This window comes from Oncorhynchus mykiss, chromosome 1 (assembly GCF_057628025.1).
Source record: "Oncorhynchus mykiss isolate SJ-2025 chromosome 1, ASM5762802v1, whole genome shotgun sequence".
Taxonomy (NCBI): domain Eukaryota; kingdom Metazoa; phylum Chordata; class Actinopteri; order Salmoniformes; family Salmonidae; genus Oncorhynchus; species Oncorhynchus mykiss.
The window spans coordinates 56063062-56081553 of record NC_143022.1 but is presented as its reverse complement, the minus strand read 5'-3'; the positions used below and the strand labels follow the sequence as shown (position 1 = coordinate 56081553).

General features: G+C 42.6%; 1 protein-coding gene across 5 annotated transcripts in view; it reads left to right on the top strand.

Annotated features, from left to right (window-relative positions):
- The window catches only part of LOC110525336 (PHD finger protein 21A), a 108598-nt gene extending 90738 nt beyond the window's left edge, over positions 1-17860 (top strand). For 2 of the 5 annotated variants that reach the window (XM_090234803.1, XM_036980413.2), the window contains 2 exons: positions 13536-13708; positions 14388-14731. In XM_090234803.1, the coding sequence (XP_090090929.1) occupies positions 13536-13708; positions 14388-14639 (425 nt within the window). In that variant the 3' untranslated portion in view covers positions 14640-14731. Of the gene's footprint in view, positions 1-13535; positions 13709-14387; positions 14732-14951; positions 15028-15196; positions 15301-16437 lie in introns of those variants that run through there. The other 3 variants (XM_036980395.2, XM_090234798.1, XM_090234795.1) reach the window with 3 other exon arrangements.
- Positions 17861-18492: the final 632 nt, after the last annotated feature.

The following is an 18492-nucleotide window of genomic DNA, read 5'->3' as shown; positions in this document are numbered from 1 at the left end:
ATTGACAGTGATGCAAATAAATACAAATAGTAGAATTATGCCATTATTAAATAGATCATGCTAAACGAGGTTGGAATGTTGTTTCTATGAAATCAACAAAAGACAATTAGTTAATATGACAAAAATATGTTGAAATCACACTGGATGTATTATACTTTAGAATTGCGTTAGGGTCATACTTCTTTCACTGTACAGCCTTACCTATGGATTGTGGATCAATGACATGGCGTATCAGTCTTCTCAGTGACACCCAGAGAACATTAGCGTCGTAGCTCTTTTTGCGGGACTCTGAAACAACTGTGAATTGAGCAACATTTATTGGCAACCTATGTGTATTGAACATTATTCCAGAGGATGTTTTGGAGTCTGATAACTCTGAGGAGGACGTTGGGAAAAAATATCTTGGGTAATGAGTAGACTGATATATTTCATTGATCCCCAATCCTTAGCTAAAGCTGTAAAGTTTAATATGAATGTCAATACACACAATAGGCTGACTGGGGAGGTGATTTCACAGAATCACAGTCCTGCGATAAGAGCTACAACGCTAATATTTGCGTAAACTCTTCACAGTTCTATTCTGTGGGTGTCACCGAGTAGACTGATACCCCATTTAATTGATTCACATTCCGACCTTGTTTAACATTATCTAGTCTAAATATGCCATGATTCCACCAATTGTAACCTTCTGCATCACTTTCAAAGAGGTACTTTTATTTTGAAGACAAGCCTCAAATTCCACTATCAAATCAAATCAAATCAAATGTATTTCTATAGCCCTTCGTACATCAGCTGATATCTCAAAGTGCTGTACAGAAACCCAGCCTAAAACCCCAAACAGCAAGCAATGCCGGTGTAGAAGCACGATGGCTAGGAAAAACTCCCTAGAAAAGCCAAAACCTAGGAAGAAACCTAGAGAGGAACCAGGCTGTGGGGTGACCATTCCTCTTCTGGCTGTGCCGGGTGGAGATTATAACAGAACATGGCCAAGATGTTCAAATGTTCATAAATGACCAGCATGGTTAAATAATAATAATCACAGGCAGAACAGTTGAAACTGGAGCAGCAGCACGGCCAGATGGACTGGGGACAGCAAGGATTCATCATGCCAGGTAGTCCTGAGGCATGGTCCTAGGGCTCAGGTCCTCCGAGAGAGAGAAAGAAAGAGAGAAAGAGAGAATTAGAGAGAGCATACTTAAATTCACACAGGACACCGGATAGAACAGGAGAAGTACTCCAGATATAACAAACTGACCCTAGCCCCCCGACACAAACTACTGCAGCATAAATACTGGAGGCTGAGACAGGAGGGGTCAGGTGACACTGTGGCCCCATCCGATGATACCCCCGGACAGCGCCAAACAGGAAGGATATAACCCCACCCACTTTGCCAATGCACACCCCCCACACCACTAGAGGGATATCTTCAACCACCAACTTACCATCCTGAGACAAGGCCGAGTATAGCCCACAAAGATCTCCGCCACGGCACAACCCAAGGGGGGGGGGGGGGGAGCGGAGCCATCCCAGACAGGAAGATCATGTCAGTGACTCAACCCACTCAAGTGACGCACCCCTCCTAGGGACGGCATGAAAGAGCACCAGTAAGCCAGTGACTCAACCCCTGTAATAGGGTTCGAGGCAGAGAATCCCAGTGGAAAGAGGGGAACCGGCCAGGCAGAGACAGCAAGGGCGGTTCGTTGCTCCAGAGCCTTTCCGTTCACCTTCACACTCCTGGGCCAGACTACACTCAATCATATGACCAACTGAAGAGATGAGTCTTCAGTAAAGACTTAAAGGTTGAGACCAAGTTTGCGTCTCTCACATGGGTAGGCAGACCATTACATAAAAATGGAGCTCTATAGAAGAAAGCCCTGCCTCCAGCTGTTTGCTTAGAAATTCTAGGGACAATTTGGAGGCCTGCGTCTTGTGACCGTAGCGTACGTGTAGGTATGTACAGCAGGACCAAATCAGAGAGCGAGGTAGGAGCAAGCCCATGTAATGCTTTGTAGGTTAGCAGTAAAACCTTGAAATCAGCCCTTGCCTTGACATGAAGCCAGTGTAGGTAGGCTAGCACTGGAGTAATATGATCAAATTTTTTGGTTCTAGTCAGGATTCTAGCAGCCGTATTTAGAACTAACTGAAGTTTATTTAGTGCTTTATCCGGGTAGCCGGAAAGTAGAGCATTGCAGTAGTCTAACCTAGAAGTAACAAAAGCATGGATTAATTTTTCTGCATCATTTTTGGACAGAAAGTTTCAGATTTTTGCAATGTTACGTAGATGGAAAAAAGCTGTCCTTGAAACAGTCTTGATATGTTCGTCAAAAGAGAGATCAGGGTCCAGAGTAACGCAGAGGTCCTTCAGTTTTATTTGAGACGACTGTACAACCATTAAGAATAATTGTCAGATTCAACATAAGATATCTTTGTTTCTTGGGACCTAGAACAAGCATCTCTGTTTTGTTCGAGTTTAAAAGTAGAAAGTTTGCAGCCATCCATTTCCTTATGTCTGAAACACAGGCTTCTAGCGAGTGCAATATTGGAGCTTCACCATGTTTCATTGAAATGTACAGCTGTGTGTTTCATCCGCATAGCTGTGAAAGTTAACATTATGTTTTCGAATGACATCCCCAAGAGGTAAAATATATAGTGAAAACAATAGTGGTCCTAAAACGGAACCTTGAGGAACACCACAATTTACAGTTGATTTGTCAGAGGACAACCCATTCACAGAGACAAACTGATATCTTTCCGACAAATAAGATCTAAACCAGATCAGAACTTGTCTTTGTAGACCAATTTGGGTTTCCAATCTCTCCAAAAGAATGTGGTGATTGATGGTATCAAAAGCAGCACTAAGGTCTAGGAGCACAAGGACAGATGCAGGGCCTCGGTCTGATGCCATTAAAAGGTCATTTACCACCTTCACAAGTGCAGTCTCAGTGCTATGATGGGGTCTAAAACCAGACTGAAGCATTTTGTATACATTGTTTGTCTCCAGGAAGCCAGTGAGTTGCTGCGCAACAGCCTTTTCTAAAAATGAGTGGCATCCGGTGGATAGAGAGCCATTTAATATCTTCAACATAGGAGAGCCAAACACAGGAAGCAGCTCTTTCAGTAGTTTAGTTGGAATAGGGTCCAGTATGCAGCTTGAAGGTTTAGAGGCCATGATTATTTTCCTCATTGTGTCAAGAGATATAGTACTAAAACACTTGAGTGTCTCTCTTGATCCTAAGTCCTGGCAGAGTTGTGCAGACTCAGGACAACTGAGCTTTGAAGGAATACGCAGATTTAAAGAGGAGTCCGTAATTTGCTTTCTAATAATCATGATCTTTTCCTCAAAGAAGTTCATGAATTTATTACTGCTGAAGTGAAAGCCATCCTCTCTTGGGGAATGCTGCTTTTTAGTTAGCGTTGCGACAGTATCAAAAAGGAATTTCGGATTGTTCTTATTTTCCTCAATTAAGTTTGAAATTTAGGATGATCGAGCAGCAGTAAGGGCTCTTCGATACTGCACGGTACTGTCTTTCCAAGCTAGTCGGAAGACTTCCAGTTTGGTGTGGCGCCATTTCCTTTCCAATTTTCTGGAAGCTTACTTCAGAGCTCGGGTATTTTCTCTGTACCAGGGAGCTAGTTTCTTATGAGAAATGTTTTTCGTTTTTAGGGGTGCAACTACATCTAGGGTATTGCGCAAGGTTAAGTTGAGTTCCTCAGTTAGGTGGTAAACTGATTTTTGTCCTCTGATGTCCTTGGGTAGACAGAGGGAGTTTGGAAGGACATCAAAGAATCTTTGTGTTGTCTGCGAATTTATAGCACAACTTTTGATGTTCCTTGGTTGGGGTCTGAGCAGATTATTTGTTGCAATTGCAAACGTAATAAAATGGTGGTCCGATAGTCCAGGATTATGAGGAAAAACATTAAGATCCACAACATTTATTCCATGGGACAAAACTAGGTCCAGAGTATCTGTGACAGTGAGTAGGTCCAGAGACATGTTGGACAAAACCCACTGAGTCGATGATGGCTCCGAAAGCCTTTTGGAGTGTGTCTGTGGACTTTTCCATGTGAATATTAAAGTCACCAAAGATTAGAATATTATCTGCTATGACTACAAGATCCGATAGGAATTCAGGGAACTCAATGAGGAACGCTGTAATATGGCCCAGGAGGCCTGTAAACAGTAGCTATAAAAAGTGATTGAGAAGGCTGCATAGATTTCATGACTAGAAGCTCAAAAGACGAAAACGTCATCATTTTTTTTTTGTAAATTGAAATTTGCTATTGTAGATGTTAGCAACACCTCCGCCTTTGCGGGATGCATGGGGGATATGGTCACTAGTGTAGCCAGGAGGTGAGGCCTCATTTAACACAGTAAATTCATCAGGCTTAAGCAATGTTTCAGTCAGGCCAATCACATCAAGATTATGATCAGTGATTAGTTAATTGACTATAATTGCCTTTGAAGTAAGGGATCTAACATTAAGTAGCCCTAGTTTGAGATGTGAGGTATCATGATCTCTTTCAATAATGACAGGAATGGAGGAGGTCTTTATCCTAGTGAGATTGCTAAGGCGAACACCGCCATGTTTAGTTTTGCCCAACCTAGGTCGAGGCACAGACACAGTCTCAATGGGGATAGCTGAGCTGACTACACTGACTGTGCTAGTGGCAGACTCCACTATGCTGGCAGGCTGGCTAACAGCCTGCTGCCTGGCCTGCACCCCATTTCATTGTGGAGCTAGAGGAGTTAGAGCCCTGTCTATGTTGGTAAATAAGATGAGATCACCCCTCCAGCTAGGGTGGAGTCCGTCACTCCTCAGCAGGTCAGGCTTGGTCCTGTTTGTGGGTGAGTCCCAGAAAGAGGGCCAATTATCTACAAATTCTATCTTTTGGGAGGGGCAGAAAACAGTTTTCAACCAGCGATTGAGTTGTGAGACTCTGCTGTAGAGCTGATCACTCCCCCTAACTGGGAGGGGGCCAGAGACAATTTCTCGATGCCGACACATCTTACTAGCTGATTTACACCCTGAAGCTATGTTGCGCTTGGTGATCTCTGACTGTTTCATCCTAACATTGTTGGTGCCGACGTGGATAACAATATCTCTATACTCTCTACACTAGCCAGTTTTTTCTTTAGCCAGCACCATCTTCAGATTAGCCTTAACGTCGGTAGCCATGCCCCCTGGTAAACAGTGTATGATCGCTGGATGATTCGTTTTCTAATACTGTCTAATACTGTCTAATACTAAGTCTAATACTGCGGGTAATGGAGTCGACAATGACTAGAGTTTTCAATTTGTCAGAGCTAATGATGGGAAGCTTCGGCGTCTCAGACCCCGTAACAGGAGGAGTAGAGACAAGAAGGCTCGGCCTCTGACTCCGACTCGTTGCTTAATGGGGAAAACCGGTTGAAAGTTTCTGTCAGGCTGAATGAGCGACACCGGTTGAGCATTCCTACAGCATTTCCCTCCAGAAACCTTGAGAAAGTTGTCCGGCTGCGGGGACCGTGCGAGGGGATTTATACTAACGTTACTATCTGTACTTACTGGTGGCACAGACACTGTTTCATCCTTCCCTACACTGAAATTACCCTTGCCTAACGATTGTGTCTGAAGCTGGGCTTACAGCACAGCTGTCCTCGCTGTAAGGCGATCGTTCTCCTGTATATTATGAGTACAGCGACTGCAATTAGAAGGCATCATGTTAATGTTACTACTTAGCTTCGGCTGTTGGAGGTCCTGACGAACCATGTCCAGATAAAGCGTCGGGAGTGAAAAAGTTGAATGAATAAAAAAGTTGCCTAATCCTCATTGTGGCTAGCTTCACAACACATAACCCAGTCCGGTCGAGCCTCACTAGCCAGATGAAGCTAGCAGGCAGCTTATTACGTTAACTTTGGGCAACAGGGTTAAGTAGTTGGCTAGCTATTTATTTTCATGAACTGAAGTTCAATTAGGAGAACAACAAGTGGCTACCTACCTAATACTTAATCACAAGGATTCCTTAATCATTGCTAAGAATAATGAAAATGACTGCAGTTTCTACTGGTCATTGTTTTCAGGCTGGTTGTATTGGTGCTAGCTAGGTACCAAGCTAAAGCTAGTTAGCTACCCCAGAGGTTGCGTTCAAACAAATAATGCTTTATTACCAACGTGGTATTGTAATACATCGTTCGAGGCCGGTGTTTGCTTGTTTGCAGACAGTGCTACTGCTTTGACAGTGCTACTGATAGTAGTGGTGGCACTTGGCTTGCACGTGCAAATTCAGAACATAACATTCTATAAAAAGAACTGTGTTATTTGACGTGTCAAAAGCTTATTTAACACGTTAAATAGTGTTATTGTCAAATGTCTTGTTATTTTACATGTATCTTTTTTGACATGCAAAGACCCAGTATGTCGTGAAGCTAATAACAGTGACGCTATCTGTGTAACTCCGGTAGGGCAACATCTGAAAAATAGCGCACTTGGTAGCGTGTACCGGTGCTCAACCAGTCGGTCGAGAACGGTTGATTGTCAAGGGCATTGTATTCAAATATCTTGGCCTTAATGGATTTTGCCTTTGAGCTGTCTCGCTGAAATGTTCTTACTCTTTCAAATGACTGCTCGATTTGTTGACTGCTCGATCCACACAGCAGAAATTGTCAGACATTGTCATAGGTTAGGAATTCTGTGTTGCACTTGTAGGGCAAAATTTTATGTGGCGTCATTACGTCATCTACCTACGTTATATAGGTATGCACGTCAGCTTTGACATCGGTTTTGCACATCGGCGCTACACTAGACATCGGGCCGAGACTGATGTTGGCATTTTTAGCTAATATCGGCCGATTCCAATATGTTCACCGATATATTGTGCATCCCTATTAAAAATAATGTAATTGAACTTAGCTGAATAAAATAAAATATATTATCCCCATTAAGGAGCGAGTAAGCATATGAAATGGCTAAGTTGAGCGTAAACGTGAGCTTTTGAAACAGGTCCTATATGCTAGATTTTGAGTTTTTTGGCAACTTTAGTTGGGAATGATACAAACCTTATCATGTCTAAAAAAGCTTGCGCACTGTTCCTTGCCTCAGGCTGCACATGCTGTTCTCTCAAGTGATGATATCTTCAGCCATCAGACAGTTCTCAATTGAATCTTGGCCTTTACTAATATGTAACATTTGTTTCTGTTTAGGATGGCCCATTACCAAATGGGCAGGAACATGGGGAATAAAACATGTCATCCTTATGCACGCAAATAGCTTTTTCAATCATGCCTGGTAGGCAACGTTTATTTCACTCCACCCATCAACCACTGAGGAGCCTGCAGCCTCTCGCTGCAGGACAAAAAAGACTATAACGATTCTCCGTCTTAAAGTTTATCGTTTATTTGCGTATTAGGGTACCTAAGATTTGATTATAAACATTGATTGACTTGTTTGGATAAGTTTATTACGTAACGTTTGGGATTCATTTTGTATGCATTTTGAAGGAAGGAAACCGAGTGGATTATTGACTGAAGCGCGCCAGCTAAACTGAGTTTTTATGGATATAAAGAATGACTTTATCGAATAAAAGTACTATTTGTAATGTAACTGGGACCTTTTGGAGTGCCAACAGAAGATGATCTTCAAAGGTAAGGCATATATTATATCGCTATTTCTGACTTTCGTGTCGCAACTCCCTGGTTGAAAATGATTTGTTATGCATTTGTGTGCTTTGCACTGTCCTCAGATAATCACATGGTTTGCTTTCGCCGTAAAGCCTTTTTGAAATCTGACACGGCAGCTGGATTAACTTCTTGGCGCACCCATCCCGTTATAACTTGATCATTTTCATCAACATCCGCTGAATTGCAGAGCGCCAAATTCTAATTAAATTTTCATGAAATCACAAGTGCAATATAGCAAAACACAGCTTAGCTTGTTGTTAATCCACCTGGCGTGTCAGATAAAAAAAAAAATTAAAAGCTTTACAGTGAAAGCAAACAAAGCGTTTATGTGAGGACATCTCTCTCAGCAGACAAAACATTACCAACAGCTAGCAGCAAAGTAGATTGGTCACGAAAGTCAGAAAAGCAATAAAATGAATCGCTTACCTTTGAGGATCTTCGGATGTTTGCACTCAGTTACACTCCCAGTTACACAATAAATGTTCTGTTTGTTCGATAAAGATTATTTTTATATCCAAAAACCTCAATTTGGTTGGCGCGTATTGTTTAGTAATCCACAGGTCATGACGGGCAGACGAAAATTCCAAATAGTATCCGTAAAGTTCATATAAACATGTCAAACGTTTTTTATAATCAATCCTCAGGCTGTTTTTACGATAATATTTAAACCGGACCGTAGCTTTTTCAATAGGAGAGAGAGAACAAATGTCTGCTCCAAGCTGTTGCGCATGCAAAACTCTGGTGCAAGCCATCCACTGACCCAATGTGATCGTTCGTGCTCATTTTTCAGAATAAAAGGCTGAAACTATATCTAAAGACTGTTCACACCATGTGGAAGCCATAGGGAAAGGAATCTGGTTGATATCCCTTTAAATGGAGGGAAGGCATGCAATGGAACAGGGAGTTTTCAAAATAAGAGGCACTTATTTTCCTCGGGTTTTCGCCTGCAATATCAGTTCTGTTATACTCATAGACAATATTTTGACAGTTTTGGAAACTCTAGAGTGTTTTATATGCATATTCTAGCTTCTGGACCTGAGAAATAGGCAGTTTCATTTGGGTACGTTTTTCATCCAAACATCAAAATACTGCCCCCTACACTCAACAGGTTAACAACAAGTTAAGCTTTATTTTGATGTATTGCACTTGTGATTTCATGAAAGTTTAATATTTATAGTAATTTAATTTGAATTTGGTGCTCTGCAATTTCACCGGAAGGTGTCGAAATAATCCGCAAGATGTTAAGGTGGACTGGTATAATAATACCACACAGTCCACACTTAAAGGCGATACTAGAATTTGTATTTTTAATTCTAGACCATGGGTGGGCAACTCCAGTCCTTGAGGGCCTGATTGGTGTCACTTTTTCTCCATCCTTAGCAAACACAGCTGATTAATCAAATTGAATTCTAAACTGAAGATCATGATTAGGTAATTATTGGAGTCAGGTGTGTTAGCTGGAACTGGGGCAAAACTGTGACACCAATCAGGCACTCAAGGACTGGAATTGCCCAGCTCTGGCATAGACCATGGGTCACCAACCTTTTCTAGCATGAGAGCTACTATAAAAAAAAAATTACATGTCGCGAGCTACAATTTCTTCATTTTTTTTATAGCTTTCAAAGTTTAGCTAGTTCTCCTCTCCCCTTCCGGGTCCTTTCTGTCAATATACCTGGTAAAATAATGTTTAATAAACAACTGCAAAGGGGCCCTATAAAATCTGTAAATTTCCCAAATTATGTAAAAAAATGTCACTCTTAAAATTACAATTGTTCATAGCAAACCAATGAAATTGGATGTTCTGAGTCCACGTCAAATCTTAAATCACATCGGTATCTAAAATGGAGCCGGAAGAAATGGCAGCAGTTTTACGGACGTCTAACCAGTTGTGCTATTATGTGGGTTTTTTTGCTTTATTTGTAACTTATTTTGTACATAATGTTTCTGCCACCATATCTTGCGCCAAAAAAATGATTTCTGGATAGCAGGACAGCGATCACTCCTCGGATTTTTTCTTCAACAAGCAGGAAGCACAGGACATACTGCGAACACCCAACAAGGCCGACATCCCCGTTATTGGAAAGAGAGACGCAGGTACAGAGGAAACAGAGTGGGGTGCCTCGTAAGGATCCGTAGAAGGCGAGTGGGAAAGCTTCCGTTACCGTCAATATTACTCGCCAAAGTACAATCATTGGAAAATTAATAAGACGAGGTACGATCACAAATATCCTACCAACGGGACATCAAACACTGTAGCATGATGACATGGACATTCAGCTAGAAGGATATACGCTGCACCGGCTAGATATAACAGCACACTCCGGTAAGACGAGGGAGGGGCATATGGTCCGTGCATATTTGTAAACAACAGCTGGTGCACAAAATCTAAGGAAGTGTCTAGATTTTGCTCGCCTGAAGTAGAGTTTCTTTTGATAAACTGTAGACCACACTATTTGCCAAGAGAGTTTTCATCTATACTTTTCGTAGCTGTTTATTTACCATCGCAGATGGACACTGAGTGCAGTCTTAGTGCCAGTCAGCTGTATAAGGTAATAAGCAAACAGGAAACCACTCACCCAGAGGCGGCGCTCCTAGTGTCCGGGAAGTTTAATGCAGGGAAACTCAGTTTTACCTAATTTCTATCAACATAGAAAAAAAAAATCTAGATCACCTATACTCCACACACAGAGACGCATACAAAGCTCTTCCTCACCCTCCATTTGGTAAATCTGACCACAATTCTATTCTACTGATTCCTGCTTACAAGCAAACATTAAAGCAAGAAGCACCAGTGACTCGGTCTATAAAAAAGTGGTCAGATGAAGCAAATGCTAAACTACAGGACTGTTTTGCTATCACAGACTGGAATATGTTCCGGGATTCTTCACTGGCTTTATCAATAAGTACATCGAGGACGTCATCCCCAAAGTGATTGTGCATACATACCCCATCCAGAAGCCATGGATTACAGGCAACATTCGCACTGAGCTAAAAGGTAGAGCTGCTGCTTTCAAGGTGCGGGACTCTAACCCGGAAGCTTATAAGAAATCCTGCTATGCCCTCCGACGAACCATCAAACAGGCAAAGCTCCAATACAGGGCTAAGATTGAATCGTACTACACCGGCTCCAATGCTCGTCTTATGTGGCAGGGCTTGCAAACTATTACAGACTACAAAGGGAAGCACAGCCGTGAGCTGCCCAGTAACACGAGCCTACCAGACCAGCTAAATCACTTTTATGCTCTTTTCGAGGCAAGCAACACAGAGGCATGCATGAGAGAATCAGCTGTTGCGGACGACTGTGTGATCACGCTCTCCGTAGCCGACATGCGTAAGACCTTTAAACAGGTCAACATTCACAAGGCCGCGGGGCCAGGCGGATTACCAAGTCTTGTGCTCAGGGCATGTGCTGACCAACTGGCAGGTGTCTTCACTGACATTTTCAACTTGTCCCTGAATGAGTCTGTAGTATCAACACGTTTCAAGCAGACAACCATAGTCCCTGTGCCCAAGAACACAAAGACAACCAGCCTAAATGACTACAGACCCATAGCACTCACGTCCGTAGCCATGAAGTGCCTTGAAAGGCTGGTAATGGCTCACATCAACACCATTATCCCAGAAACCTTAGACCCACTCCAATTTGCATACCACCCAGACAGATCCACAGATGATGTAATCTCTATTGCACTCCACACTGCCCTTTCCCACCTGGACAAAAGGAACACCTACGTGAGAATGCTATTCATTGACTACAACTCATCGTTCACCACCATAGTACCTTCAAAGCTCATCACTAAGCTAAGGATCCTGTTACTAAACACCTCCCTCTGCAACTGGATCCTGGACTTCCTGACGGGCCGCCCCCAGGTGGTGGGGGTAGGTGGCAACACATCTGCCACGCTGATCCTCAACACGTGGGCCCCTCAGGGACAGCCTATAGGGAGGAGGTCAGAGACCTGGCCGAGTTGTGCCAGAAGAACAACCTATCCCTCAACGTAACCAAGACTAAGGAGATGATTGTGGACTACAGGAAAAGGAGGAATGAGCATGCCCTCATTCTCATCAACGGGGCTGTAGTGGAGCAGGTTGAGAGCTTCAAGTTCCTTGGTGTCCATATCACCAACAAACTAGAATGGTCCAAACTCACCAAGACAGTCATAAAGAGAGCACAACAAAGCCTATTCCCCCTCAGGAAACTATAACGATTTGGCATGGGTGCTCAGATCCTCAAAAGGTTTTACAGCTGTAACATCGAGAGCATCCTGACTGGTCCGATCGCAAGGCACTACAGAGGGTAGTGCGTACAGCCCAGTACATCACTGGGGCTAAGCTACCTGCCATCCAGGACCTCAGAGGAAAGCCTTAAAAAATTGTCAAAGATCCCACCCTCCCCAGTCAGACTGTTCTCTCTACTACCACATGGCAAGTGGTACCGGAGCGCCAAGTCTAGGACCAAAAGGCTCCTCAACAGCTTTTACCCCCAAGCCATAAGACTCCTGAACAGGTAATCAAATGGCTACCCAGACTATTTGCTGTGTGTGTGTGTGTGTGTGTGTGTGTGTGTGTGTGTGTGTGTCCCACAAATCAACCAGCGTGTTTTTCCCGTACTCCTTTTGCTATTCTCCTTTTTCTAGTCCTCCCGGTTTTGACCCTTGCCTGTTTCTGGACTCTGTACCCGCCTGCCTGACCATTTCTGCCTGCCTTGACCACGAGCCTGTCTGCCACTCTGTACTTCCTGGACTCTGATCTGGTTTTGACCTTTTTGCCTGTCCTCGACCATTCTCTTGCCTACCCCTTTGGATTTTTTAACAAAGTAAGACTCCAACCATCTGCCTCCTGTGTCTGCATCTGGGTCTTGCCTTGATAACCGGTGCCTGTATATAGCCTCGCTACTGTTATTATTCACTCTTTTTACTGTTGTTTTTTATTTCCTTATCTATTGTTCACCTAATACCTATTTTTTTACTTAAAAATTGCACTGTTGGTTCGTGCCTGTAAGTATGCATTTCATTGTAAGATCTACCTACACCTGTTGTATTCGGCGCACGTGACAAATAAACTTTGTTTGATTTGATTTGAAGACACATTTTTGGTGAGTGTTATTCCTCTTTAATTGCTCATCTGGCCCTTTAATTGGGCATGTAGCGAGTGAGGAATGTGCCATCTATTGTGCTGGTCTAGCGATGGTTCTGTACAGCTGCTTCTCATTTCATGGCAAAGTTATAACCTAAACATTGTTCCAGTTTGACATGCTACTTGTGTATTCATCCCCTTATCATTTAAAAATAGAACGTCATCATGTTTTGTTCTGGGAGAAAAAAGCACATGGCTAGCTAGTTAGCTACAGCAGGTTCTACTATTTCACAATAGCCTGTAATCACTAGTTATTACTTCTAAACAAAATACCTTTTTGAGTGGATAATTTTTTTGTTTACTGTTTGAACAGTCGCTGAAATTATATTTGGTTATCAATGAAAAATAGTCTACTTTGATGAATAGCCTATAGATAAGATCAAGGAACCAAGCAAGAACACTGCCCCTACGACTGCGGAAGGAATGATATGGCGTGTCTCAATTTCCATGTAGTAAAAAATAATGTTGAATGCCGGAGCATATTACAAGGAGCCGCCCGCCCATTTTGTGACGAAATAGGACATGGCAACACTCAGAATCTTTCGTCTGCGTAGAGCTTGTATTACATTTTAGTGCACTAACTCCGCTCTCTGTGCTTCTCCTACTCTTCCACCCTCAACTCAACATCCTCCCCTTTTCACATAAGCCAACGAGGACCCCCTGTCAAAGGTATGTCGGACAGACGGTTTATTTGTTTGTTTCCTTCCCACTTTTTGTTTTTCGTCTGTCTCATTTCATCCAGGTCGCCCTCCCAAATACAGCAGCGTTCCGAAGCTGGGCAGCCACACCCCGACCTCCCCCTCCAGCTGTCTCACTGCCTCCTCGGCACCCGAGTGGCCCAACACAGGGGGGAGCTTCCCCTTCCATGTCCATCCCCACCACACTCTCCCCCTGCCCAGCCCCAGCTCTGGGGATGTAAGTAGCAGCTGGAGAGAGCACAGCAGCCTGGTCTTTCTGGGGCTCTATCCTAACATACTGACTTCACCTACTCTTGCCCCTCCCTTTTTATATTGGTGGTATTGTCCACAGGCTGTTACAAATACTTTAGTGGAGTTGAAATGTCCCAGTACCTCACATCTAAAGACCTAGACAAGTACAGACATGTTTTTATTGATTTACTCCCTACTGTCTGATCCTTCATTTTTGATGCAATCTTACAAAGTGAACAGTACTCCTCGCCTCAAATTCAGTACTCCCACTACTCTCAAAAAGGAACAAGTGATACAGCCTGAGTGAAATTGTTACTTTACCTATATTATTTTTTAAGTAGGATCAGTTAGTTTAGATCTTCTTTTAAATGCGATTAAAAACATACTGCAGTATTAAAGTAGTTTATTACATACTTTAAACTATATTTTTCAAATAGGAAATGCAGAATGGTATTCACAATGGCTTTTAGAATGGGCTTTTCCATTTCAGTGTTGGAATTACACACACTATTTATTTAAGTGTTACCTTTTAAAACAACACAGAAACCGTAATATGATTGGATGATCCTCAAATCAACACACGGCCCCTCTGCCCTGCCTCTGCACACGTGATTGGTCAGGCCTAGACAGGCAGAGAAATTGATTGGTGCAATTCATCCTGACAGGGAGACATCCATGAGGATTTCTGCACTGTGTGCAGACGCAGTGGCCAGTTGCTCATGTGTGACACATGCTCACGTGTCTATCACCTGGACTGCCTGGACCCACCCCTGAAAACCATTCCTAAAGGCATGTGGATCTGTCCCAAATGTCAAGAGCAGGTAAACGCAGCACCCACAATCGAGGGGCTTGGCCCAGCAGTCCAGTGGTTCAGCAGTTTAGATCTGAGAATTTGGCTACTCTTTCAAAGTGGATAATCTATTGACATTGGCAGAGACATAGTTATCCCCTCAGGCTTTCATCAGCTAGTCCTTTTTTCTAGGCGAAAACATTACGACGATATGACTGTTCCTTCCTTTAAAAGCTTCAACATGATTCAGTATTGTTTTAAGTAATTATTTCCCATTCATTTTGTTAGTGGAGGATGGCATCTTACACTCCCATCTGATTCATTTGGTTTGTTCTTTGTGACATCTCCAAAGGATGACCACAGCATTGTTCTCTTCCACGTCTAGGTAATGTCGTGACTTTGCAATCACAATACAACAAAGCTGTGCTCTTCTCTCCAGATATTGAAAAAAGAAGATTCAATTCAATGGCCAGGAACATTGGCTATTGTTCATTCCTATATCGCCTATAAAGAAGGTAGGATTAGCACACTAAAGACCTTGTGCCTTGACAAACATCAAATGTGTGGCTCCGTTTCAGTCAGCTGAAGCGGTGGTAGATGAGAGTTCCTTCACTGGAATCTCAAACAACCAGATTTTTTTTTAAGTCTCACCGTTGTCTGTGTGATGTTTCTGTTTCCTAAAAGCTAAAGAAGAGGAGAAACAAAAACTAATGAAGTGGAGTGCTGAGCTGAAACTGGAGCGAGAACAGTTGGAACAAGGGGTCAACCAACTCAGTAACTCCATAACGGTAAGCTCCATAGTAACCGCAAACCACCTTCATAAGCGAGTTGTTTTCAGATGGATGTACTGAAATAGATGGAAGTATTTGAGATCTTGAATAATAGTGTGGCTTAGGTAATTTACGTAACTACCCCTATTGCTTACCAGGCTTTGATGCTCTCTCTTAGCGTATTCCATGTTATATCCAGGCTTTTATCACAACCGGACGTGATTGGGAGTCCCATAGGGGGGCACACAATTGGCCCAGCGTCGTCTGGGTTTGGCCGGTGTAGACCGTCATTGTAAATAAGAATTTGTTCTTAACTGACTTGCCTAGTTAAATAAAGGTTAAATACATTTAAAAAATGTCATAGAAATTCATCCAAAGATACATTTGCACACTGATAACAAAGTTAGCTACATAGCAAAATGCTTGCTAATCGGATAATGTCTCAGTTACCTTGTTATACTAATACTTTAGCTCATTTATAAAAACGATACATTTATAAAAACATCACTGGTAGTGCTATAATTAGAGAGAGTTAAAAAAAATTGCCAGAGATGGAGACATCTAGCTTGCTATCTGGCCTGTTAGGAAGCAAATGTGGATCTGTCAGGAACCAACATAAGAAATGTAATTTAGCAGACTCTTTCATCCAAAGCGACTTAGTCATGCGTGCATACATTTTACGTGGGTGTCACTGGGAATCGAACATATAGCTTAGACTAGTTCCTGGGAGTCTTAACCTGACTGAAACCAAATGGAGACATTTGACACCAGATGAGGTGCAGTGATGTAAAATATAAAAAATAACGGTCTAAATATAGAGCCTTGTGGGACTCCACAAGCCATTATTGTATTTTGAAACTGTTCTTTTAAAAGGTAGACTCTCACCCAGCCACAGTATCTGTGTATGTGCACAGGTTCGCTTCTCGCTGTTACTGCGTGGTAGCCACGGGACCAAAACAGTGGAGAAGTTGAACCTTGCGCTTCAGCGCTCTTAGTTGTTGCGAAAATTTACCCAATATGCTGATTACTTTCTGCATCTGTCATATCACTGAGTCTACTTTTAAGTCACTGCATTTATTGGATTAATTTAAGTGACTTAATTTATTATGTCCATTATTCTGAAATGCCCAACCCTGTTTCCTCCCCTCTAAATAGGAATGCATGGAGACCAAAAACACCATCATGTCTCGACAGAATGAAATGCAAGTTTCGTTGGAGAAGGTCAAACACTTGGTCCGCCTCATTCAGGCTTTCCATTTCAGTCAAACCGTGGAGACCGAGGGTACAGGTGCCTTCACAGAAGACATCACAGAAGACATCGGGGCCAAGGATGCAATTGTCCCAGCTGAAAATGCAGTAGACGCCATCAACACCCATGCTGTAGCAGAAGTCCATATCCAGTCTGTGGATGGGGTAAAGGCCGAGGTCACAGCACTGAACAGCACCAATGTTGAAGCCGGGACGAGAGTTGTTGTAGCTCATGTTGCCACAGACAAGGTAGCAGGAGTCAGTGCTGAGGCTGCTGTTGACATCTGCGTTGAGCCTGCTGCCGAGGTCTACACTGAGACTGCAGTGGGCAGCAGTGTTGAACCTGTGGCTGAGTTTAATAACGCTGAGGAAGTGACGGAAGCCACTGCAGTAGTCGGTGCAGTGAACTTTACAGTGGCCACAAACAATGCTACCACTGACCTTGTGTGTACTGACATGAGCATGGATGAGAGCTGTACTAACAACACTAACACCATACCTGAGAACAAGGTCACCACCACGAGCAGCACAGAGGAGGTGATAGAAGAGGAACAGGAGGAGAACACAAACATTGACCACAGCAGCACCAACAACAGCAAAACCTCAGAACCTTGCCAGCAATCTTTGCAAGCTCTTCTCGACAGTTTGGACAATAAAGACTAACACTCCATCTCTTGGATTGAAAACCCCCAACATAAAAAAAGAAGACTTTAACTTTCACTTTTGAAAGGTAACTGAAATTGCCAATCTATATACATACTTGATTCCAATGTATATTCAGACTGTGTAAATAGTAGATCTACAGCCCAAGTCTGAGATTGCTATTGGATGCTGTAGGTTATTATACCACAAACATGGGTGAAAGGGTGGCTTGTGTACCAGTGTCATGCCAATTTAAGGATAGAAAATAACAGTAGTAATGGTAAAAGTAAGATAATTTATAACATCACACCAGTGTGTGCCTGCAACAGTTCCCCTCAGAACTCTCATAGGGGTTGTATCTTAGGTTATCTTCTTTCCTGGGGATGCAGGTTAGAGATGTCTAAAGACTGCGTGCTGAACAGAGACCATGTTTCTACGGCATTAACTGAGAACAAAATAAAACCAAAAGATAAGCGAAACAGCTGAGGGACAGGGCTTTGAAAAAGTGTCAGTATTTGTTAACAGTGGGGAAACATTGAGGTGTTTGATCGTCATTGAAAATCAAATAGGTAAAACAGGAGAGCCTTCAGTTATCCCAATACCTTCCTCCCCTTTCCCCATTCTCACTCTTACATGACCGATAACTATGGACCCATTTACACAAAACCTCAGGCAAAAAAAGAAGAAAGTAAAGCAGCATCCACGTGCTTTGGAAGTATGAGGCAAACTGTTTATAGAGCTGGCTGGTTTAGGGCCTTGCTGAGGAAGACCCAGGTAACAAAGACGGTCATCTCAAGATAGAGTGGAGTCAGATCACGGTATCATGGTATCTTAATGTTTTAAAATGGTGTAGATCCAGTGCAGTAATTGAGTTAAATTTGTGAGTCAGTGTCAACTGTGAGCACTAAATGTGAAATTGCAATAATATTGCATTGTCAAAAACAAACACGCAAAAATATATCTGCAGTGTGTTTCTTTTCTAGGATAAGATATTCATTCAGGTCTTCCTAGTCTTCAAACGTAAGTGCATTTCTGTTGCATCAAACAGTTGTTTGTTAATACATGTTTTTAACTGGCATAGTTATTATCTTTTAAAAGAGGTGACCTTTGCATATTATGAAATGTACGTTTTTGTTTAATTCTGAACTGCCAAAATGCTGTTGTATCCAAATATAGCAGGGACACGTCCACTAACTGTATGGAAAGATCAAGAACGAAATGTATTATTCAATACCATCTTGGGAATTGGCAGTCCCTGGTAAATAAGTGCTTATTCAACAATCTCATCAAAATATCTTTATTTTCTGGAAACTGGAGGGT